General features: G+C 55.5%; 1 protein-coding gene across 2 annotated transcripts; it reads right to left on the bottom strand.

Annotated features, from left to right (window-relative positions):
• Nucleotides 1-3,698: 3,698 nt before the first annotated feature.
• TIE1 (tyrosine kinase with immunoglobulin like and EGF like domains 1) lies at nt 3,699-23,278 on the bottom strand. Of its 2 annotated transcripts, XM_025856979.2 has the most exons (23): nt 23,091-23,278; nt 20,630-20,947; nt 20,422-20,532; nt 18,890-19,045; nt 18,613-18,744; nt 18,311-18,451; nt 17,991-18,119; nt 17,058-17,203; nt 16,692-16,836; nt 14,157-14,315; nt 13,857-13,994; nt 13,360-13,656; nt 12,470-12,760; nt 11,990-12,180; nt 9,592-9,802; nt 9,316-9,426; nt 9,000-9,190; nt 7,919-8,032; nt 7,742-7,812; nt 6,548-6,588; nt 6,357-6,453; nt 6,175-6,274; nt 3,699-4,096 (listed from the first exon to the last, which is right to left on the bottom strand). In XM_025856979.2, the coding sequence occupies exons 1-23, from the start codon at nt 23,146-23,148 to the stop codon at nt 4,025-4,027; spliced, it is 3,420 nt and encodes a 1,139-aa protein (XP_025712764.1). In that variant the 5' UTR covers nt 23,149-23,278; the 3' UTR covers nt 3,699-4,024. The 2 variants fall into 2 exon arrangements, with proteins under 2 accessions (XP_025712764.1, XP_073758871.1); XM_073902770.1 differs by lacking the exon at nt 17,991-18,119.
• Between the last annotated feature and the right edge of the window lie 663 nt (nt 23,279-23,941).

The following is a 23,941-nucleotide window of genomic DNA, read 5'->3' on the forward strand; positions in this document are numbered from 1 at the left end:
GACTTGCAGTCTACTTTGTATCTCTATAATGTGCCTATTCTGGACATTTCATATAAATGAAATACAAGCAAATGCAATAGGTGGTCTTTTGTGACTAGCTTCTTTCGCTTAGCATGGATTTCCCAGGGTCCAAGCATGTTGTGGCACAGATCAGTACTTCATTCCCTTTTAATGGCGGAATAATACTCCATTGTATGGACAGACCACATTTTGTTTACCCATTCATCCTTGGAGGGACATTTGAGTTCTTTCCACGTTTTGGCATTACGAATAACATTTCTATAAACATTTGTATACAAGTTTTTGCGTGGACATATGTTTGGATTTCTCTTGGGTAGATACCTACGAATGGAACTGTTGGGTCTTACGGGCACTCTTAAGGAAACTTACATTTTATTGACAAACTGCCAGATTACTTTCTGAACAGGTTATACAATTTTACATTCCCACAGGTGGTGTAAGAGAGTTCTGATTTCTCCCTGCCAACATCTGTTATTATCTGACTTGTTGATTATAGCCATCTTGGTGGGTGTGAATTTGTATCTCCTTGTGGTTTTGATTTGCATTTCCCTGACGATTAATCATGTCAAACATCTTTTCATGTGCCTATTGGCTATTTGTAGATCTTCTTTGGAGCTATTCGAATCCTTTGCTAGTTTAAAAATTGGTTTATCTCTTTATTATTGAGTTGTAAGTCTTCTTAATATATTCTAGACCCAAGTCCCTGATCAGATACATGCTTTGCAAACATTTTCCCCATTCTGTAGTTTGTCTTTTCACCTTCTTGATAGTGTCTTTGGATGTACAAGTTTTCTACTCTGATGATGTCTAATTTCTCGATTTTTTATTTTGTTACTTGTACTTTTGTTGTCCATAGAGTCCATTACCAAATCTGAGGTCATGAAGATTTACTTCTATGTTTTCTTTTAAGGGTTTTATAGTTTTGGCTCTTACATTTAGGCCTTTGATCCATATTGAGTTAATTCTGTACATAGTGTTTGGGTAGAAGTCCAACTTCATTCTTTTGCATGTGGCTATTAATTTGTTCCAGCATCATTTGTTGAAGACCATTCTTTCCCCATTGAATGGTCCTGATGTCTTTGTTAAAAATCAGTTGACCTTGGACACATGGGTTTATTTCTGGACTGTTGATTCTATTCATTTATTTGGTATTTGTTGCTTTGTAGTTAATTTTGAAATCAGAAGTGTGAATCCTGCAACTTTGTCATTCTTTTTCAAGATTGTTTTGGCTATTCTGGGTCCCTTACAATTCTATATAGATTTTATTTTATTTTTTAAAGATTTATTTATTTATTTGTTCATGAGAGACAGAGAATGAGGGAGGGAGGCAGAGGCCCTCAGAAAGAAAGGCGGAGCAGGGAGCCTGATGCAGGACTCGATCCCAGGACCCCGGGATCAAGACCTGAGCCGAAGGCGGACACTTAACTGACTGAGCCCCCCCAGGTGCCCCTATGCGGATTTTAGAACTGACTTGTCAATTTCTACTAAGAAGCCGGATGAGAGTCTGATAAGGATTTCATTGAGTCTGTGGATCAATTTGGGAAGTATTATCATCTTAATAATATGAAGTTTTTCAAGTCGTGAACATGAGAGGCTTTTCCATGTATTTCGTCCTGCTTTAATTTCTTTCAGTGATGTCTTATAGTCTTCAGGGTATGAGTTTTGCACTCTGTTAAATTTATTCCAAAGTATACATTTTTTTAAACTAATGGTATGTTTTTGTTTTGTTTTTTAAAGATTTTACTTATTTACTTGAGAAAGAGAGAAAGAGAGAGAGAGCAGGGGGAGGAGCAGAGGGAGAGGGACAAACAGACTCTGTGCTGAGTGTGGAGCCCGACCTGGGGCTTGATCTCACGACCCTGAGATCATGACCTAAGCCAAAACCAAGAGCTGGACGCCTAATCGACTGAGCCACCCAGGTGCCTTCCTCTGCCCCGGCAAAGACAACTTTTTAGTTTCCACATCCTGGACCTCAAAATATCCTCGCGGTCTATCTGAAATTTCATTCTAGCAAATCCTACCTCCCCTTGTCCTGCATAGCCTCCCAATTACTCCAGTTTGTTTCTTCTTAAATTCAGCCCCCGACTCCAACCATTCAAGTCTTTTTAGAATACAGATTCTGCTAATCACCACCCATTCCAAACTCCTTGCATTTGCATATACTATCAGCGGACACTGAGCACGCACTAGGTACCGGGCCCAATGCAGCCTGTGCCCGTGTGATCTCATTTAGTGCTGACAACAGTGAGGTAGCTATTACTAACCCCATTTTGCGGAGGAGAAAACTGAAGCTCAGACAGTTTAAGTGACTTGACCAAGGTCACACAGACTGTAAGTGATTTAGCAGGAACTTGGACATGGGTCCATGTGATTCCAGAATCCGTGTTATTACAAAACCATGCTGTGTTAAACCTTCTTTGATTTCATCTGATTCACTGAAGAAATGTGTGAAGCAAGACAAACCTTGTTTCTTTTTTTTTTTAATTTTTTATTGTTATGTTAATCACCATATATTACATAATTTGTTTTGGTGTACTGTTCCATGATTCATTGTTTGTTCATAACACCCAGTGCTCCATGCAGAATGTGCCCTCTTTAATACCCATCACCAGGCTAACCCATCCCCCTCCCCTCCTCCCCTCCAGAAACCTCAGTTTGTTTTTCAGAGTCCATCATCTCTCCTGGTTCAAGACAAACCTTGTTTCTTAAGGACCGGTGGGAGAGAAATCTGAGGACAGCCACACAGCCTGAGGCAGTGATACAGGAGTAGCTTTCAGGACCAGAGCGCCTCCCAGCACACTCGGAGATAGATCCTGAGGAAGGCGAAGGAATCCTGCCGTAGCTGGCTGAAGTGGGAAGTGACCTCTACCTTCCTCCTTGGGGGCCCGCAGGCCAGCCAGTAAGGTGGGTACCAAGCCAGGGAAGGCCACCTAGAGACCTAAGGAGAAGTGAGAGCTCAAGGCAGGCCAGAATTGGTCTGGTGCTGAGGTGTCAGTGAGCTGAGACTGAGCTAGTGCTGATCCTGGCCCGGACTGTTTGGACAGAGCCGACCCCTAGACTGGCAGTTACATAGAGATGTAGGGAGAGCTGCTGGTGACGGGCACTGGAGAGCAGGGAGGCCAGGGGAAACTGGACTTCTCATAGAACAGGGAGGTGGGTGGTGGTGTCTGTGTAAAATGGGTCTTCCAGAACATCCCCCGGCATGGAGAGCCAACCCCAACAGCGGGCTGGGGGCTTACGACTGTGTCCCTGAGGACAGCGTTTCTTTTCTTGGAAAGTCCAGTTTCTCTTTGGTTCAACTTTTCCTTGGGATTGGCCAGCAATGAAAGGAAGACATTGGTTGGAGCTTCTTATAGCATTTATTTATTTATTTATTTATTTATTTTGGATAATAAAGCCGGAGTGGGGAGTAGCCCAACGGGGAATGTTAGTGGTGCGGGGGCTGGCTTGGGTGGGGGAACTGAGGAGGGCTTGAGTGTAGGGAGTCGCAGGAGAGGGTGCAAATGTGCAGCAGCTGAACTAGAAGGAGAAATGTGAAGAGTCACTGTAACAGTAGCTGCTAAAGGCATGGGAGCAGCTGCAAAGGATGAGGACCCGAGTCCCCTAAGCCCACCCCACCCCTGGGTCCCCTCTTTTATTTTTTTCTTTTAAAATTTTATTTATTTGAGAGAGAGAGAGAGAGAGAGAGAGAGAGAGAGAGAGTGGGGGGAGGAGCAGAGGGAGAGGGAGAAGCAGACTCTGCACGGAGCACGGAGCACGGAGCACGGAGCCCGATGTGGGGCTCGATCTCACGACCCTGAGATCACGACCTGAGCCAAAACCAAGAGTTGGAAGCTCAACCGACGGAGCCACCCAGGCGCCCTGGATCCCCTCTTTTCTTAAGTTAAAAAAAAAAAAAATTCCTCGAGGCAGCTCAGGTCAGAGGCTGCAAGGATCCGAAGTCACAGGTGGGAGAGTGGAGTTGGCTCTGGCCAGCAGAGCCCGGTTCTGACTTGACAGCTGCTCAGGCCTCCTCGGCTGTGGCGTCGATGCCCGCATAAGTGAAGTTCTCAAACAGCGACATGTTCACATAGGCCTGCGGGACAGAACAGGCTTTAGTGTGGGCCGGGGGCGGGGGCGCCTCTGGCTGGAGCTCCCTGGCTTCCAATGTGGTAGCGCGACTTGAAGAGACACTGATTTAGACTCAAGATGGCCCCATGGCCAAAGGTGGCCCTCTGCAGCCAGAGCAGACCACGGTTGGGGGTTCAGGTGAGAGCCCGTCGACACACTGTTAAACAAGAGGGCTTTTTCTCTTCTTTTAAAAAAAATTTTTCACTGAAGTGTAGTTGACATATAATATTATGTTAGTTTCAGGTGTACAACACAGCGATTTGACAGTCACCATCTGTCACCACGCAAAGTACCGTATTGGTGACTGTTTTCCTTATGCTGTGCTTTCATCCCTGGGACTTATTTATCGCGTAACTGGAAGTTTTACCTCTTGTACCTCTTGGTCTTCACCGATTTTGCCCAAGTGTGGAGGCTTGGCAACCGCTAGTTTGTTCTCTGGATTTATGAGTCTCTTGTTTTTTGTTTATTCTTTGTTTTGTTTTTTACATTCCACATATAAGTGAGATCAGATGGTATTTATCTTTCTCTGACATATTTCTTAGCCTAGTGCCCTCTACATCCAACCATGTTGCTGTGAACGGCAAGATTTTTTTTTTTTTTTTAAGATTTTATTTATTTATTTGACACAGAGAGAGACAGCGAGAGAGGGAACACAAGCAGGGGGAGTGGGAGGGAGAAGCAGGCTTCCCGCGGAGCAGGGAGCCCGATGCGGGGGCTCGATCCCAGGATCCTGGGACCATGACCTGAGCCGAAGGCAGCCGCTTAATGACTGAGCCACCCAGGCGCCCCAAAATCTCATTCTTTTGGATGGCTGAGTAATATTCCATTGTACACACAACTGACCCTGAACAACATGGATTTGAACTGTATGGGTCCGCTTACACCAGATTTTTTTCAATAAACACTGTACAGTGGTGTAAATATATTTTCTCTTCCTTATGACCTTCCTACTAACATTTCCTTTTCTCTAGCTTATTTTGGTGTAAGAACACAGTATATAATACATACATAAAATATGTGTTAGTTGACTGTTTGTGTTAGTGGTATGGCTTCTAGTCAACAGTAAGCTATCAGTAATTAAGTTTGGGGGGAGTCAAAAGTTATATGCAGGTTTTTGACTACCTAGGGGATCGGTGCCCTTAACCCACCCATTGTTCAAGGGTCAACTGTATATACCGCATCTTTATCCATTCATCTTAGCTTTTTTTTTTTATGTACCCATCAAATGAATTGTTTGTTCATGCATTCATTCATTTATTCATCTATTCATAAAGCTATTTTTGGTCATTTATCCATTTATGTGGTTACTCGATCATTCATTCATTCTTGTTTGTTTGTTGAAAGGTTTTATATTTAAGTAATCTCTACACCCCACACGGGCTCGAACTCATCACCCCGAGATCAGGAGTCACACGCTCCACCGCCTGGGCCAGCCAGGCGTCCCGATCATTCCTTCATTCTTAAGACAAGTTTATTAATTCCTACAGCTCCTTAGTCATTAATTCATATGAAGAACTCTTTGCATTTGCTCATTCTGATATATTTCTTCCTTTATATTTACCTGATAATTCCTTTATTCACATGGTTATTAGATTCAGTTATTTAATTATGTGTTCATTCATATGTTTATTGTATCACCCATCCCCTAATTCTACTCATTCATTCACTTACTCTATCATTCATTCACCCATCCATCCATTTGGTTAGCTGACCATTCAGGCACTGTCACTCTGGCCCTGTGCCCGGTGAGGAGAAAGGCTCCAAATGAGAGTGGGCTGACGGCCCCAGCCGAGGAAGACAGGTAAGCAGTCTGGAACCTGGGGCCTGGGGGAGGGATTGGCTGCTGGGACCTTGGAAGAGTTAGGAGGGCCTAGTGTCCAACCCATGGAGAGCTGGAAAGGGGGGGGGTGGCATCCTGAGGCCCAGCTGTCCTGGCAGCTAGTGGTGGGGATAAGGACATGGAGGTGCTGCTCTCTGGCTTCGATGAGAGAGCACCCCCAGAGCCCGCTGAGCCCTAGTCCCCGTCACCCCCAGTCTCCTCACCTTCCTGGCTTCCAGCATCCGGCCCAGCTGCAGCGCAATCTGGGCAAAGGGGGGTCGCTCATATGGACGGTCCCGCCAGCACTGACGCATCAGCTCGTACCTGCGGATGGGGCATTGCTGAGAAGAGGGGTCGGGGCCAACGGGGCTGAGGGGGTCCGGGGCTCCAGGCTGAGGACACTCACACTTCATCGTCACAGTTACGAGGCTGTTCCATGCGGTAGCCCTGAGGCAGCTTCTCATAGAGCTCAGCACAGGTCATGCCACAGTAAGGTGTGCCCCCTGCAGGAGGGGACGGAGCTCTCTCAGCCCAGGGAACGGGGGTGGGGGGGGGGGGGGGAAGGAGAGGGCGGGGGTCTGGGGATCTAGAACTCACCAAGGCTCACGATCTCCCAGAGGAGGACCCCAAAGGACCAACTGAAACGAGAAGGATGTACTTAGTTCCCGTCTAGGCCCTGGGGCCAGCTGTTTAATGTCTACCTGCCCCGGGGTGCAGCCCTCCCCCCCCCGCACCCCCCCACCGGCCCCTGCGTGGGTCTACACTGCAGGTGTCCGCCTTGGCCAGCCGCTGTCTCTGCTCCACTGAAATTCCTTCATAGCCGCTCCCAGGCTCAACATTGGCACAGCTAACATTTTAATCACACCCTCTGGGCCTCGCACTGATCATCTAACATATATGTTCATGCGTTTAACTCTCGCACCAGCCTTATGATATAGGTGCTATTGTTATGCCCATTCTACAGATGGAGACACTGAGGTACTGGAGGAGTACTGACTACTGAGCTAGCTTGCCCAAGGTCACACAGCTCGTCAGTGGTAGGACTGGACTCAAGCCCTCACAATTCAACTCCAGAGCCCTTGCTCTTAACTGCCTCTTATACTGTGCAACCTCACCTCTACGCAGGTGAGACCAGGATGGAAGTTCTAGTGGGGGGAGGGCATCTAGGGGGCTTGGGGGCAGAAGCAGGAAGTAGCTGAGTGGTGGTCAGAGGGGCGGTCACTGTGGCGGACAGGGAACAAGGCAAGCCAGGCCAAAGGGCTGGGGGCCAATGGGCAGAGCAGGCCGGGTTCCCTGGAAAGAAGAGCAGAAGGGGGGCCGATATGGTCGTCTGGGGGTGAGAACATAAAGACGGGACCTCGGCGGTTGTGCTCTGGTTACGTTCTCAGGTGGAGATGACCCCGCCCTTCAGAGACGAAGGGGAGAACACGCCTTGAGTGGTCTCTCCATCCACCCAGGCATTATCCACCCACATTCCCAAACCTCTCCAGTGTATCTCCCAGTGTTAGATGGACACTGCTCTGAAGTCCCCTACCCCGATCCTACCATGGAAACACCTTCCAAGACAATGCCTCCTTCCAGCCAGCCCCCCACCTTCCCACTAAGATGCTGGGCATCGCCAAGGTCTACCCAGGACACACTTGTATCATACCTGTGTCACGCCTGGAACATACCCTGGAATGCCCAGATCATGCTTATACTACCTGACACGTGCCTAAGACGTGTCTAGTTATGTCTGTATGCATCTTTGGGGGACCAATCCCTCCTGCCCCTTCTGAGCCCCACACTCACACATCACTCTTGGTGGTATAGACACTGTAGTTCAGAGACTCAATGGCCATCCAGCGCACGGGGAGACGCCCCTGGGAGAGAGCGGGTTTGAGGGGTTGGGTGAGGAGGAGGGGCCTGTGTCAGGGGTTCTGGGGGGCGGGCATGGAACCTGAGTGGGGAGACGAGACTGAGATTTACCATCGTCTTCTTCACATAAACCTCCTCCCCCCGGGAGAGGCCAAAGTCAGCAATCTTGGAGGCCAGGTTCTCTCCGACCAGCACATTGCGGGCAGCCAGGTCCCTGTGGATGAACTGTAGGCATGGTCAGAAGTCAGGAAAGACTGGGGATGAGCAAGCCCAGGATTCCTGGGCCCGTGAGGGATCTGACCTCACAGCTGGTCTTTGTGGGCACCCTCCCTCTCTATAACAGCCCCTTACCCTTCTTCCCAGCCAACAAGGCCTTATCCTGGACCAGCGACTCCTGCCTCAGAAAAGTCACGCTGCTGGCTGTCCCTTCCTTCTTGGGATCTGGCCATGGCCAAGCTCAGGCTGTGTCCCTCTTTTTGGGACAAGGGTGGGCTTGTCCCTGGTGACCACACTGCATCCTCCCCTCTTCACTTGTTCCCTTCCCCCTTTCCTCTCCCCTCCTTGACGGAAGTGGGGGATGCCCTCCTCTTGCCCAAAGTGACCTTTCCCTTGAGTCCCAAGTCCTCCGCACAAGACCCTCCACCTTCCTTGGAAACCTCTCTCCATCAACCCCTCCCTCTGCCCTGGCCCCTACTCCTCTGCTTCAGAAACACTTGAAACTTCACTAACTTTAAAATGCCCTTCCTCAGTCTCATGTCCCCCTCCTGCTACTGTCCCCTCCTTCCTTCCACTCAAGCAGGGTGTCCTCAGACGTGGGCTCAGGCCTCCACTCCCTGCCCCACCCTCCACCCTGTCCTGGTGGGTCTTTCCACCCCCCCCACAGGGTCCACTCCCTTGCCATGAGACTCTCCACCATTTTGTGGGGTGACGGCTCCCAGACTGTTGTCTCTGGCCTCGGCCTTTCTCCCGAGTTCTAGGCTAGTATCTCTAACTGCCAACTCAACATCTCCACCCCGATGCCCCTCACATGCTTCAAACGAAACCCCAGACCTGCTGGTCATCCTGTGCTCTCCCGCACGGGCCCAGACCAGTGGCTCAGGGTCTTGTCCTCTGTCTTCCCCGACCCCACACCCAATTAGGGCCTGCTGCAGTGCGCCCCACGGCGGCACACCTTCCCCCCACTTGCACACACCTGCTTCTCGCTCAGGTACTGCATGCCGTTGGCCGCGTCACTGGCGAAGCGCAGCAGTTGCCGGGAGCTGAGGGTCGAGGCTGTGCCATGCTCTCGGGCGAAAGCTGGGTCCGTCTCCAGGACCCGGCTCTTTCGCAGAAAGTCTAGCAGGTTCCCGTAGGGGGCGTATTCAATGGCGATATACAGGTAACCTGGGCGGGAAGGAGCAGGGACAGTGGGCTTGCAGCAGGCAACCCCCCCCCCCCGTCGGAGAAGGGAGACTGAAGCCCCAGATGGGGCTTGGGAAGAAGGGGCAGGTGAGGAGCTGGGGGCTTACCTCGGTTCTCACAAGCCCCCAAGAGGTTGATGATATTGGGGTGATGCCCCAATTTGCACAGAACTTCCAGTTCTCCCGCAAAGTCCCGATGGTCATTTTCAGAGGCATACTCTGTGTAAAGAATCCAATATCACTTCTGTCAGAAACAGTCCTGGAGAAAAGGCAAGACTAGTGAGGGCTGCGGGCAGGTGCTGGAGGGAGCCAGGTAGGGCCTGGGATCTGTGGGACAAAGGAGGGGGGGGTGGGCCTGGGGTCAGGGGTCTCTCCCTGGGGGACCTTTCAGCATCTTGATGGCCGCGTTCATCTTGAGCCCGTCCTTCTTGATCATGGCCCGGATGACCTGGCCGAAGTTCCCCTCCCCGATGAGGTCCTCAAAGGTGATGTCTTCCCACTCCAGCACTGGGTAACTCAGGGGCTCGGGCTGTGGTTTCGGCCGCCGGGTTAGCGTCAAGGTGCCTGAGCTGAACTGCAGGATGGTTTCTTCGCCCTTCATGGGAGGGGACAAATGGGCAGGCGGTCCGCGCCAAGACCCGGGGCCAGCAGGAGGCACAGATGGGCATCAAGGGATGGTTAGACAAATGGGCAGAGACCCCCGCAGAGGGCACTCTGGTGGTCAGCCAGGAGCAGACACGCAGACAGAGGACACACGCTGAGACAGAATCACAGGAGATGAAGCCATCGGCGGGCCACTGGGTGGTTGGGTGTCCAAGAACAGAGAGGCGAGGCCACAGCCGGGGATCAGGTATGGGGGGCTCCAGAAGAACAAGGAGTGGGTAAGGCTGCTAGAAGCCACAAAGCCACGAGTCAATGGAAAGAGGGTATCTCCAACATTTCAAGCAGGAAAGAATTGGAATGAGCTGGGCTGCGAAGTGGCAAGCTTCCCATTACAGTGCCAATCTCACAACCAGGTTTTTGGTCATCAGGGATACTCTGAAGAGGACTTCAGCCTTGGGCTGTGGGCTAGGACACATTTATTGAGCGCCTATCACATGTGAAGCCCCAAGCTGCTGGGAGTCAGCGGAGGGCTTTTCTCCACAGCAGCAGAAGCAGAGATGACTGTCCACCCAGGTGGCATCCATCTATAGCTCTAAAACCACCCAGGAGCTGAAGACAGAAAGACCAGCACAAAAGAGGAACATCATTTCCCCCAACCGTGTAGGAGCTGGGCCACCTGGGCAGGGCGGATGGCAGGAAAGGGATACAGCTGGGCGGGACCCAGGGCACGCTGACAAGAGACCTGGAAGAGGGTTGACACAGACCTGGGGGTGGGGCTCCCTAAGTGAGCTGATGCCCAGCTCCCTAGGCGAGGGGCTCAGGACACGGGGCACACGGATTCCCGGGAAACACGCACAGCGGAGGGCACTGTACACAGATGCACGCACGCACACGTGCTCGGGGAGGGGCACAGGGACACACGGGGACACGCACGGGGGTGCCCACCAGTGGATGCGTATGTGCACTCTTGCGTGGCACACACGCACACCTTCGTGCGGGCACGCGAGGGAGGGGGCGTCTGGGCAGATATTAGGATTATGTATATGTTCAAGGCTGCTTTCCCACCTCCTTCCCTCAACATTTGCATTACCCTGCCCCCACCTCAGCAGTGGAGCTTTCTGGGCGTACTGATCTCAGAAAAGAGCAGCCTGGAACAAAGAAGCCAATTGAATCTGTGAAGGGAGTTTTTACTAAGACGCGGCAGAGACAATAGCCTTGGACACTAGGCTTTCTATCATAAGGATCAGCCCTTGAGAGAGAAGAGGGGTTTTTTTGTTTTGTTTTTTTGCTGCTGTTGTTGTTGTTTTTGTTTCTTTGAAATGCCAAAGCTTGGCTGTAAATATCAAAAGCCCAGGTGCAGAGGGCCAAGGGCAGAGTCTGGATCATCAGGGACAGCTCTGGGGAAAGATCTCAGAGGAGGCAGTAGGGCAGGTGGGACACAGACTACGGACTACGGAGAGCTCAGACAGGCTTACAGCGAGGCCAGGGAGAGTGCCGGCGGCGCTTCCTTCCCCCCTGTAGCGACAGGGGAACCGCGGGCTAGCACAATTCTGGAGTAGAAACAGCCATAACAGGGGTCGCGGCAAAGGGCATGAGGGCCACAGAACACGCTGCCCTCCGTAGGGTACAGGGAGCTCCTCACGGCTCTTAAGTTTCCCGGAGGAGGCCCTGGCCTTTGCAGAGACGAGGCCGGGACGAGGAACTCACAGTAGGAGTGGCCTGTAGGCCGGACGCCACAGAAAGGCTGAGGGCATCGGCCACAAATGTGTGCTGGCTCTCAAGTCCGGGAGGGTCTGCCAGGACAGGGGCCAGTATGAAGCCCAGGTGACCCCCTGTCCCCCTGCCCCCCATGTCATCACCATGCTACCTAGGCTTATAGCACCTCCAGGGAGAAGCGGGAGAATCCCGAATCTACCATGGTGAAATATGGACATACGGGGTCGTTTGGAACTGGGAATATTAAATATTTCACCACTAACATAAACTGACTGATGAACTGAATTCAGTTCTAGAAAAATAAGGACGATTATATTTTACACCCCTGAGCATCGCTGAGTGAAGTCCTATACCCGTGACATAAACATGCACACGCACACGCACGCACACGCACACACTCAGGGGGTACAGGTACTGTGCGTGAGTGGACAGACGCATCTAGACACGGGGCGCACGGACTGACCGATCCTGACTGGTAAGTGAAGGTGCGTCTGCGGCGCAGGCAGCTTCTGCGGATGCACACCAGTGTTAAGAGGGCAGCCAGGATGCTGAGGCAGGTGGCAGACACGGAGCCCACTACGGCCAGGATCAGCTGCCGATCCAGGCCCTCCTCAGCTGCCTGGACCTCTTGGACTGGGCCCTCACTCTGCAGCCCTGCACACAAGAAGGGGGGCGGATCATGGGGAGGGAGAGGTCAGAGATCCTATTACCAGGAGGGACTGGGGGTGTCAGGCCGAAGGCCGATGGTTCCCTGGAGTGACAGGATTTTCCTAGCATTAGGATGACAGAAGCAGGGAAGGGCCAGGGTGCCCAGGGTCAGGACTGGTGTGACTTGTTGGGAAGAGCATCGGATGTCCTAGCTCCAAAGCTGGAGATTGCATGGAAGGAGAGGGCATGGAGACCTACCCCGGGGCCGGGAGCTGCCGTGGCCCTGCTCTCTCACCGTTGCCCAGGGTGGACTCCTCCACCACGCTGCTCCAATCTCCAGGACCCTGGATGCTGGCCCGCACACGGAAGAGGTAGCGTGTACTAGCATTAAGGCCATGGACAATGGTGCTTGTCTCCTCGGGCCTGTCCACGTCCATCCACAGCGGGTCTCCTGAGCCCCCGGCCACCTGCACCTCCACAATGTACTTGGATATAGGCCCAGCTGAAGCCTCCGGGCGCTGCCACATCAGCTGAATCTCGGAGTCTGAGAGTGCCTGCGCACGGAGGTGTCGGGGGGCTGGGGGCCCTGGGGACATGGGGGCAGGGAGGCAGGGCTCAGATGGGAACAGGGTACGTAGCTCTGGGGTCAGACCCACTCTAGCCGTGTTCCCTGCTCTGTTGGCCCCAGAATGCGAGCCGACCCGCCAACCTCCTCCTTTCCCTTCTGGGCTGAATTCCGCTCCCTACGGCTCCCTTCACCCCCAAGCTTCCGCTCCCCTTTGTTTTCCTTACGTGCCAGGTCTTCCTGGCATCCCAGCATGCTAGGTCCTCCCTGTGCCCCCGGTGCCCTGGGTTCCCCCAAATCCCATGTCCTCCTGGTACACCCCATCCTCCCCATGACTCTTGATCTCTACATGAACCCTGGCCTCCCCATGTCTCCCCCACCCCATATGCTCCTGGGGACCCACCTCCCCCTGGCCTCCAGTATCAGCCCGTCTCACATCCTCCCTGCAGTCACGTCTGGCTGACATGTTACTTCCCCCTCATGCCCACGTTTTCCACACGCCCTGTGTTCTCTCCCTGTCCAAGCACTCTCCGGTGACCTCCCGGGTCCTTTTGTGCTTCCTGTGGCCCAGGTCCTCCCCTCACCCTGAACCCACAACCCCTGTTCCAGGCACAGCATACCGCTGGGGGGCAGAAGCACGCGCGCAGGGGGCGAGGCGGGGCCCAGGAGGGTGCAGTGGTAGAGCCGCACATCCAGCTGGTAGGGGGTGCCAGGCGTGAGTCCGGTCAGGAGGGCGGTGCGGGCCTGGGGGGACGAGACGTTCTCCCGCCGCTCCTGTCCCCGTGCCCCATCCCATAGGCGCAGCAGGAAACCATCGCCCACCAGTGGCCCAGGCACCGAGGGTAAGGACCAGCTCACTCGCAACCGGTCAGGGCCCTCCACGTGCCAGCCCTCCAACCACGGCTGCAACGAGGGCTCTGGGGCCGGAGGTCGGGAGTCAGAACTGTTCAGTTGGTCCTTGGGGCTGGACAGGACAGCGATTCCCCAGGGGACAAGGTGGGACACCCTCCAGTGGGAAAGGCAGGGGCCCCTGGCGTGGGGACAAGACAGGACAACTCCTGAGTGCATAGGACGGTAACCCCTGGGGGGACATGAAGGGGTGACTCTCGCCTCTCACCAGGACAGTCTGTGGTCATGAGGGTGGGAGGCCCCCAGGCCCCCTCCCCGCCTTCCCCCGGCCGGCTCAGCTGTACGCGGACACTGTATCCCGTCTTCGGCCTCAGGTTCATTAAAGTCACATTCTCGCTGGGGTCCACTGGGGGCAGCACACATCTATTCAGCCCCCACCTCTTCCACAAGCTGCCATCCTCCCCCCCTTTCATTCTGCCCTTTCCCCCTCATTATTACCCAATAACCCTGTCCTGCCCCCGCCCCCCCCCCCCCCCCCGCGGCCCCCCCCCCCCCCCCGGCCACTCACCCACAATGGCGGACCACGCCATGGTGCTGTCCTGGGGCCGGTAGTGCAGGCGGACAGAGGCGATGGGGCCGTCCCCAGAGAAGGAGACCAGCGGGGAGACCACGAGCTGGCGGCTCTGCTTGGCCAGGAGCCGAGGAGCAGTCAGGGGCACTGGGGGCACTGCCAGGAGACCCAAGCTAAGGCAGGGTCCATCCAGATAGCCTGCGCAGTCCTCAGAAAACTAAGGGCTCTACTGTGGCCAGCAAAGCCGTGTCTGGGTCTTGGTTTGGATGTGGGGCCCCTCCGGGCTGACGAGAGACAAAGTTCAACCGATGACCAAAAGGGCCAGCGTTCTGCCCCCTGGGCAGCTCAGGGCACAAGGATCCAACAATGAGGACGTGAGAGGGTCCCCAACGATGCTAAGTGGGGTCTGCCATGGCTAGCTGGATTTGGGGGAGGGCACTCTAACCAGGTAGCGTGGGGCACACAGAGCGGGCTGAGACCCAAGGCAGGGAGAGAGCCTGGTGTCAGCATGCTCTCTGCCCTCCCCCCATCATTTGTCACTCTCTTCGCTGGAGAAAAAAAAGATAGCCAGTGATGAGGCACCTGCTCTGTCTGGGCTGTTTCATGCCTACAATCTCCACTTCTCACAGCTACCTTTCAGGCAGGGCTCTCCCCCGTGTTATGAGGCTCAGAGAGGTTTACCTTGCCTACGGCCAGGCAGCCAGCAGGAGGTGCAACCAGGGTTTGAACGAGGTGTTTGGCCAGGCCACCTAGACTCAGCCAATCCTACCCCAAACAGCTTTTTGTTCCTGCCTGGCTTCCTCACTCCATGCTCATCGCCCCTCTTCTGGCTTGAGCTTTTCTTACCAGATGATCACGTCTGCTCTGTGACTGGTTCCCTTGCTTCTCCCAGACATTTACCAGACTGATTGTTCTAAGAAGAATGGGTGGATGGATGAATGGGTGGCTGGAAGCGAGGGAGGGCAGGAGGCTGGGTGGAGGATACAGGGTTGCGAGCCGAGGGGGTGGGAAGAACGGTGGCGTCAGCATGTCATGAGGAGGTGAGAGCACGGGTGGGTTTGGAGCCCTGGAGCCCCGGGTGCCTAGGGCTCACAGTAGGGCTTAGCTGTGCAGGGGGTGGCCTGATATAAAGTGGGCCCAGACTTCCACACTGACTTCAGACCCAGACCCCCACTGCTGGAGGTCCCACCAAATGGGTCTGGGGCTCAGGAGAGTGGTCTAGGCTACAGATCCTATCTGGATATGCATATCTGGAGTTGCCAGAGAACAGCCAAAACCTTGGGAGAGGATACTTTAATAACAGTAACAATAGGGATGCCTGGGGGGCTCAGTCCTTTGAGCGTCTGCCTCTAGGTTTCAGCTCAGGTCATGATCTCAGGGTCCTGGGAGGGAGCCCCGCGTTGGGCTCTGTGCTCAGCACCGAGTCTGCTTGTCCCTCTCCCTCTGCCCCTCCCCCTGCTCGCTCGCTTGTTTCCTCTCTCTTGAATAAATAAATTAAATCTCTAAAAAAAATAATACTAGCAATAAACGTCAACGTATATGGAGCACATACCCTGCACCAGGCACAGCGCTCAGTGCTTAAATACATCATCTAACCTCATTGCAACTTCAGTGCGTTAAATGCATCATCTAACCTCAGCGCAACTTAAACACATTAAATGCATCATTGGACTTGCTTCACTGCAACCCTCTCTGGAGAGTGCTGATATCCTCTCTGTATGGGGAGAGAAATAAGCTGCGAGGGGCTAAGCAGCTTGCTTAAGGCCCTGGAGCCAGGAATTTGTGGTGAGGATTTGAAACCAAATTGCCTGGGATCGGAAGCCTAGGGAGAAGAGACAGGCTGGAGGGGGAGCCCGGGTCACACTGATAGGTCCTGCTGGTGGGGCAGCTGCAAGTTTGGTGGGAGGGGTGGAGAGCAAGTAGGGAGGAAGAGGAAGAGGGGAGAGGTCTGGGCTTCTGTGGGGGAGGCGGGCTGTCAGGATCAGAAGGCGAGGAGCTAGGGCTTATCGGTGCTGGCGAAGGTGAAGGGACACGGTTGTGCCCTGCTCTGGGCCATCCTGGGCACCGGCAGCTCCCTCCCTACTCACCTGGAAAACCCCAAGTAGCTCCTCTGGGCAGCAGGCCACCCTCTGAGCTTAGGCGCCCTGCGTGCTCCCCTGTCCTGGCACTGAGAGCCCTGGGGTGTGACCCGGAGCAGGCAGCAGCATCCCAGAGGCAGAATTAAAGACACGCTGGGTGCAGGGCTTGTGAGAAGGTGGAGAGGGCCAGCATGGCCAGACAGGTGGCTGGGCAGGGCCAGAGGGTATGTCGTTCCTAAGGTACGGGATGTCCTTTCCAGATAGGACGGAGCTATGCTTCTGCCCTGACACAGGCCAGCCCAGACCTCTGGTGGATGACAAGCCCTCTTTGTTGGGTGCTGGGCTGAGAGTTTAGGTGCCCTTGCCCTTCCTGCTACAATGCTCTGTCTGAGCAGCATCAGCCCCCTGAGCACCACTCTGCCCACTGTCCATCCTCCATGGCCCCATCACTGACCTTTGACATTGACCCTGAAACGTCGGCTGTCTTGGCCACCCGATGTGGACACGCGGCACTCCCAGAGCCCACTGTCCCCAAGGGCCAAGCGGGGCACCTCGAACTCAGCTGTGGTCCTGTCTGGCTCCACAATGGCCTTGGTGGACTGAGAGAGACAGGGAAAGGGAACAGACCATAGAGAATGAGTACCCAAGTGGCTGATATGGGGACTGAGGAGGGGACAGAGGTGGCTTCTCAACCGTCTGTCCGACCCCATTTGAGCCATAGTCAGGCCAGTGGGTAGAGCCTACGGAAAGCCCCGAGGGGTCAGGGGTCTGAGGGACCATGTGTGAGGCCGGGGGGACGGGGGGCAGGGGTGCTGCTGACCAGGAGGACTGTGCCATCTGGCTTCCGGAGCTCCATGCTGCCCCGCACTGGGAACGGGTTCCCCGCGGCTGCACAGTTGATCCGGGGCGTAGTCTCTAAGTTGAACTCCAGTTCTGAGGCCACGTCCAGGATCTGGGGGATCCGGTCTAGGGAGAGAGAGGGCGCATCCTGGAGCCCCACGGGGCAGACACTGACCACAAAGTGGCCCCTTGTCCCGTGTCATGCATCTCAGAGGAGGTGCCATTAACTGCTCAGCTGCTCAAGCCTGAAAGCCGCAGAGTCCTGTAGGGCCCTCGCGCCCCACGGCTGATCGGCCGCAGAGTCTACCTCTTGTGCCCCCAACTCGGTGTCCTCCCTCGGCCAAAGCAGGCCCCTCCCCGGCCTCACAGCCCCAGCACTGGTTCAGGCCTCAATCGTTTCTGGGCTGCTACAGACCCTCTGGGGTCTCCTGCCTCTACTCTCCACCCAGCTGTGTGGATCCTCTCACAGACCCAAATCTGACCGCCTTCCGCGTCTTCCACAATCCCCTCCTGCCCCCAGCACACCTGCCGGCCTGCTGTTCAAAGTCCCCGAGGTTTGCCTCTTCTGACCACCCCCACCCCAGCCTCCCCTTACTCCCGGTACCGGACCCTGAGGCCTCAGGCCCCAGGCCTCTGCCTGGGCTCTTTCCCCGGCCATCTCGCACCCATCCTTCATACCCCACCTCAGATCGTGCCTCTTCCCCAAAGCCCTCCCTAAACCCCTCAGACCGGCCAGGGGCCTCCTTTGGGCTCCCACCCACAATGGCTCCTGCCCAGCCCCGCGTGGGTGATGTGGGCTGGGCAGTAAGGACGCCCCCTGAACCCCGAGCTCCCCGAGGGTAGGAGCTGGAGCCAGGGAAACGCGTCGGGTGAAGGCTGACTTGTTTTGGGGGGGCCTCAACGACCCTTGTACCTGACTTCTCACAGTGCACTCCGTGCCAGCCGGATGGACAGACACAGCCGCTGAAGCGGTCGCAAGTACCACCATTCCGACAGCGGCACTGGAGGCGACAATCTGCCCCAAAGTGGCCAGGGGCACAGGCTGCGAACAGAGGGGCTGTGGTTAGAGGGGCAGCGAGGGCACAGCTGGGGCCTGCCTGGGTAACGACAGGCTGGGTGAGCAGGGGACCGTGGAGGGCCTGGCGTGGGCAGCAGGGCCCGGGTGGAGGCGCCCGGTCTGGCTTGTGGCCGGCTGTCTGTGTCAGGGACAGCGGAGGGCAGGTCAGTCCGTACCTTCCTGGCACTGGCTTCCTCTCCAGCCAGATCCACAAGAACAGCCGTAGGGGTCCGGGAGGCAGAAGGTGAGACCTCGGCAGCCCGATGTGCCCGGGCACTGCTCCTGGCAGCTCTGCCCAAAGCGGCCCTCTCTGCAGGCTAGAAACAGGGCGGGTGGGTGTAGGGTCCACCGTTGGGCCTCAGGGTCCGGGATCCTCTTGGCGTTTTCACCACCCACCAAGCTCCAACCTCTTGGTTCGTGAGTCTTCCCCCAGCCAGGGGGAAGGTAGGTCCTCGCCCCGCCACCCCTGCCTCCTTACCCTGCTCGCAGCGGGTGCCAGTGAATCCAGGGGGGCACACACACTCGCCGTCCTGGTCATGGCAGACACCTCCGTGCAGGCAACCTGGACAGTCCTTGGTACAGTCTGGTCCCCAGCGCCCTGCCCCACAGCCTGGAGGAATGTGCTTTCAGCAACCGACCCTCACCCCCCCGCCCCACTGCTGCTGAGGACCAGGACAGCCCTGGGGGCCCACAGGAGGTGCCCACGGGCTCCCGACTTCCCATCCCACCCACCGTCTCTGCCCTCTGCTCCTAACCCCGCACGATGAGCCGGAAGAAGGCGCTGCCTAGGGGGCTGGTTTCCAGGTAGGTGGCACTATAGATGCCACTCGCTGGTGGCTGCACATTTGGGAGCTGCATCAGGAACCGCCCGTCCTGGGCCTCATGCCAGTCCAGGGTATAGAAGTAGGATCCTGGGGGCAGAAGCGGGTCAGAGGCCTCAGCACCAGGTGAGAGCTGGTGCCCAGGTCACATCAATATGCGCCCCGTACAGTGGCCAGAACTGGGGCAAGGCACCAGCCAGGGTCTGTCCCCAAGGCAGAAAGCTGGGGTGCATCCTCTGCTCCGTGCCCCACCAACACTCAGTAAGTCACCAGGTCCTGCTCAGTCTAGCTCCTCCTCATCTCCTAAAGCAGTCCAGTCTTTTCCACGCCGCTCACGGCCACCACCACCACGGCCCTGGCCGCCTACAGCCTTCCAGGCAGTCTCCTCTGCCTCAGTTTCCCCTTCTCCCCGTCCATCCTCCACTCAGCAGCCCGCAGGATTTTCCTCAACAGAAGCCTCTGCAGCTCCGTTGCTTGGATTCCCCCAGTTACCCCTCCTTAGCACATCACTGCTTAGCCCTCTGGCCCCATACCTCTCCACACCGTGCCTGATTCCTAACATTCCTGAGTTCTGAAAATGCTGGTTTCTCTTCTAGAAACACCAATGGTATGTCAGCACTTCCTGCCTTTCCTCTTAGCCAATCCCCCTCCTGGAATGACCTTTCCTCCTCCTTTGCGTGGCTCATTCCCATGCCTCTTTCTGGGCACAGTTCAGGGGTTATCCACTTGGGGACTTCTCCCAGAAGCCTCTTCCTCCAGGACCTGCAGACCCAAATCCTAGGGTCCCTATCCCTGTCCCACCCCCTTTTTGCCTCTTTGCTCAGGACTGGACTGTTGGGAGCCCAGGTCTACGTCACTCTCTCCACACCTCTCATCAGTTCAGGGGGCCTGGTGCTCAGGAGACAAACCCCTTGGCCCAAGGGAGGGGTCCTGCTCCCTCAAGAGCCCAGGGATGCAAGAGGCAGCCAAAGGGCTGTGGGTCTGAGGGCTGAGGTAGGAATCTCTGGGGCCACACAGAATAAGGGCTCCCTCCCATGGAGTGGCCAGAGGGTCTGATAGGGCCAGGGTGGGGGCAGGCCTGGGCCGAGTTACCAGTTCTCTTCTTCCCCACGAGGACTGCTGCCCCCCTGCCAGGGGGGCTATGTGACAGCACCTGCTAACTCCCAGGGGAGAGCCAAAGGTGATTTGAGGGTAACAGGGAAGGATGTAGTCGACCACAAACACGGCTGCTGGTCCTCTGGGTGCAGTAGGAGAACAGCGCAGAGCCAGAGAAGAGAGGGGTGGCAGGTGCCTCCCCTGGACCTGATCCAGGACAGAGGCTGGTGCGGCGGGGAGGGTAACAGGTGTATCGGAGTGAAGGCTGTGTAGGCGGCCAAAGCTGGCGGGGCCGAGGGCAGGGAGGTGTTCGTTGAGGCGGCAGACCCATGTGCGTTGACCTGCCCAACCCGTTCGGACGCCCCTCTCACCGTTGCTCTTCCAGATCACATCTGTCTGCTTCTCCTTGCGCACACGTGCCACAAGCACGGCCGTGTCGCCCTTGTTCACCGTGTGTGTCACCTTGTCCGGGAGCAGGTGCGCTGCGGTGGGGGTGGGGGGCGGGATGGAGGAACGGAGGGGGGGGTCAGAGGTCAAGGGCGCCTCCCCTCCGGTCCCCGCCCCGCGGGCCGGACTCACCTCCGGGGCTGTTGTGCACGTAGAGGACGCGCGTGCGCCCCGCGCCCGCCCCGCCCACGCACGAGAAGACGCCCACGAGGTCGGAGGGCTGCGAGAAGCCGCGCAGCGTGACGCGGTGCGAGCCGTTGCGCAGCAGGTGCGGGGGCTGCCCAGGCCGCGGCGTGCGCACGATGCGGTCGTCCTTCTCCAGCAGCAGCGGGGGCCCCCAGGCGTCGGCGCCCGGGCCTGGTCCGGCCTCCCCGGACACGCAGGTCAGGAAGAAGCGCTGGGGCTCGGCGAGCCGCAGGTCGGCCAGCAGCGTCAGGTCCACCGCGGCGCCTGGAGCGGGGACGTCAGTCCTCCTGTCCCACGGGGTCCCCAGCCCGCCCTGCGCGCTCTTCCAGGCGTTTCCCTCCCCTCCCTTCCGGTCTCTTTCCCGGCCCGCTGCGCACTGGCCCTTTCCTCCCGAGGCTCTTCGTCCCGAAAAACAAAAACAAAGCCCCCTCTCTGGCCTCCTGGTGCCCCCCTTCTCCCACCAGATGGCTTCCCATTTATAGCCTCGGAAAGAATGATGTATGCTCCCTGTCTCCGTTCCCTCACTGTTTAATTCCCTGCCAGCCCTCTTGAGCCCCCACCTGTCTCAGACTGCTCTGCAAAGGGGAGCCGCTCTCCGGGAGAGCCCTGGAGAACAAAATCGGCTTCGAGAAAGCCCTCCCTGCCACTCCAGAGATCTAGACAGGCTTGCCATCCTGGGGTTTAAGGGAGAGGTGGGCTTCTATAGCCAGGTGGTTGGGGGCCAGAAAGGAGGGGAGCCCCTCCTTTTCTGTCCCTGCCCGTCACCTTTGGCAAGTAATTGGTTAGCTTAAATGCCACTTAGCTCATCAATTAATATTCTTCGAAAGCCTACCACGAGTAAATTGAAGTTAGCATTTGCTGACCGCCCACCATATGCTGGAGCACCTGCTTTCCAGTGGATCTTCACACCCCCAGTGAAGTTGATGTCTTTCCATTTACAGAGGAGGGCAATAATAATTATTCTACGGGCTTCCTGGAGCAAGCTCACCTGCTCCCCTGGCTTAACTATCCCCTCTGAGTCGACAGCCCTGGGACAGCCTCTCAGCTTGGGCCTGCATTTCTATCAGCTTCCCCAATCCTGCTTCTCTCCGGTGCCCCCTGACTCAACAGATGGCACTAACCACCCGAGACACAAACCTTGGAGTCCTCTCGTGCTCCTACTTTTGTGATAATGTTTATTGGAGGTCAATTTTATGGCAGGCGCTTTATGCATGTTCTCTCATTTTATCAGCCCAACTGTCCTGGGTGGTGGGTGTTAATTACCCTAGTTTTACAGCCAGCGAATGAAACCTCAGAGAAGTAACTTGCCCAAGGGCATACAATTAGTAACTGGCGAGCCAGGTTGTCTGACTCTGAACTCTATACCTCTAAGGATGTTGCTGGCTGCCGCCATCAGTCACAAAATTCTGCGGATTCCACTTCCTCAAAGCCTCTTGACTGCACCCCCATCTCCAAGCCCACCCTTGTTTAGATCTCACCTTTACTCACCTGGACCATCCCAACAGTTATTCCCCTCCTTTCCCGACTCATCCCCCAGAGTGACCATCTAAGACCTTGTGACTCGATGTCTGCAACCTCCCATGGCTCCCCATTGCCCACAGGATACAGAGCATGCTCTTGAGCCCCTCACTGCTCACACTCTACTCTGAGAGGGTGAGCAATGAGACTTGCATCTACTAAGACTTGCATCTCCTCTGAGACTTGCATCTACTGTTCTGGCTGCCTGGAATGAAGACCACTGCTCCTAGCGAAGTCTCCCTGGACGCCTTTGTCATCTACTACCCCCGAGCAGAGTAGCTGGCTCCTCAGTGCTCCTCTGGGGCTGCTTGTGTCTCTCTTTTATCCTTCACCCCATGTGTTGTGTCCCCAGCTACCACTCAAAGATAGCCTTTGCATTCTAATCCTTTTTGGCCATCATTGAAGGGATCAGCTGCCGCTTAGGCAACAACTGGGCACCAGGCAGTCTGTGTAAATGACCTCCTTTAAACCCCATAACAGCCATAGGAGGTCAGCATCATAGACTCTGTTACATAGATCTGGAGGCTGTCTGCCTTTCAACCCGTGACCCAGAGCACAGCTCCTAGAATATTGTTGGTGCTAGGTAAATGTTTGTCAAATGAATAATTGAATGAATCCAACACACCGACCGTACGAGCACCCACCGAAAACTTCAGGGCCCCCATAGGCCCTGCGGCGCTTTACTGATCCTAAAATCCAGCACAATGACTGCTGTACCCCCAATGCCAGGCTGCAGAGGTTTCTAGTGCCTGCCTGGGTTTTGGGGCCTTGATCCCACTTTCTAGCTGATCGGGGTACACATAAAGGTGATGGCGGTGATGGTAAGGCTTCCTAGGGGAGAATCAGGGCTTTGGGGGCTGGGGGTGGGAGTGGCTTGGGGGAGACTTACCAACATGAGAAGCCAGAAGGAGGATGGGGAGCAGCAAACGGGGCCCCAGCCAGACCATACTCTGGAGGCTGACTAGGTCAGCCAGGACAAGCGAGGCCTCCGGTCAGTTCGTCTGGGTCTAGATGCTGGGCCTGTACTGATGAGTGTGTGTTGGTGCTGGGGAGGAAGAGGAAATGAGGTGGCTTGGGTGGGAGGGGTAGCAGTGAAGGGGTGGGGAGGGGACTTATCCTGCTTCTGCTCACCGTCCCCCCCCCCCCCACGCCCAGTCCGGCCCCCACAAGGCTGGGGATGGGTGTGGCCTGGAAGGCCCTGGAATGGGGTCACTTGAGGTGGGGGAGAGTTGTAAGGATAGACCTAGGAACTATGTGACCAGTTTTCCCATCTCCCCTTCTCCCTTTGGTCCTCTGTCTTGCCAGCAGGCAGGAGGCAGGAAAGGGAGGAAGCCAGTGGCTTCCGCCTATTGAGGAGGGACGGGGGAGGATGCTGTTCTGGGGTCTCCCCTCCCCCCAGCACATACAATATGGCCCATGCAATTCCTTATGTATGTGTCTTAGGACACTGTTACACGGGTGTCCTAGAGAGCAGTTCACATACGGAACAAGTGGACAAAGGAACACAAGAACTCCCGCTCAGGGCAGAAAAAGAACTTTGATTCTATCTTGCATATGAAGGTGTGGACAAGTTTTCCCTTCCAGGTTCTTTGGCTGGCCTAATAATTGATATGAGGCAGATTAACAGCAGAAAAACAAGAGTTTAATAGCTTGTGTACCTCCCTGTAGACATAGGAGTGAAGGGGTTCAGAACAAGTCTTCCTGCAATATGCCTCTTTGGCATGAAGATTATTTTGAGCT

This window comes from Callorhinus ursinus, unplaced genomic scaffold (genome assembly GCF_003265705.2).
Source record: "Callorhinus ursinus isolate GAN/ISIS: 27379988/994484 unplaced genomic scaffold, GSC_fseal_2.0 scaffold18, whole genome shotgun sequence".
Lineage (NCBI taxonomy): Eukaryota > Metazoa > Chordata > Mammalia > Carnivora > Otariidae > Callorhinus > Callorhinus ursinus.

What these genes read in the sequence shown, in the direction of transcription:
- TIE1 (XM_025856979.2), bottom strand. Translation starts at nt 23,148, where the DNA reads ATGGTCTGGCTGGGGCCCCGTTTGCTGCTCCCCATCCTCCTTCTGGCT. An exon ending in CCTTCTGGCTTCTCATGTTG is followed by an intron (nt 20,948 to 23,090) that starts GTAAGTCTCCCC and finishes TCCCCGCTCCAG; the next exon opens with GCGCCGCGGTGGACCTGACG. An exon ending in TGTGATCTGGAAGAGCAACG is followed by an intron (nt 19,046 to 20,421) that starts GTGAGAGGGGCG and finishes TTCTGCCCCCAG; the next exon opens with GATCCTACTTCTATACCCTG.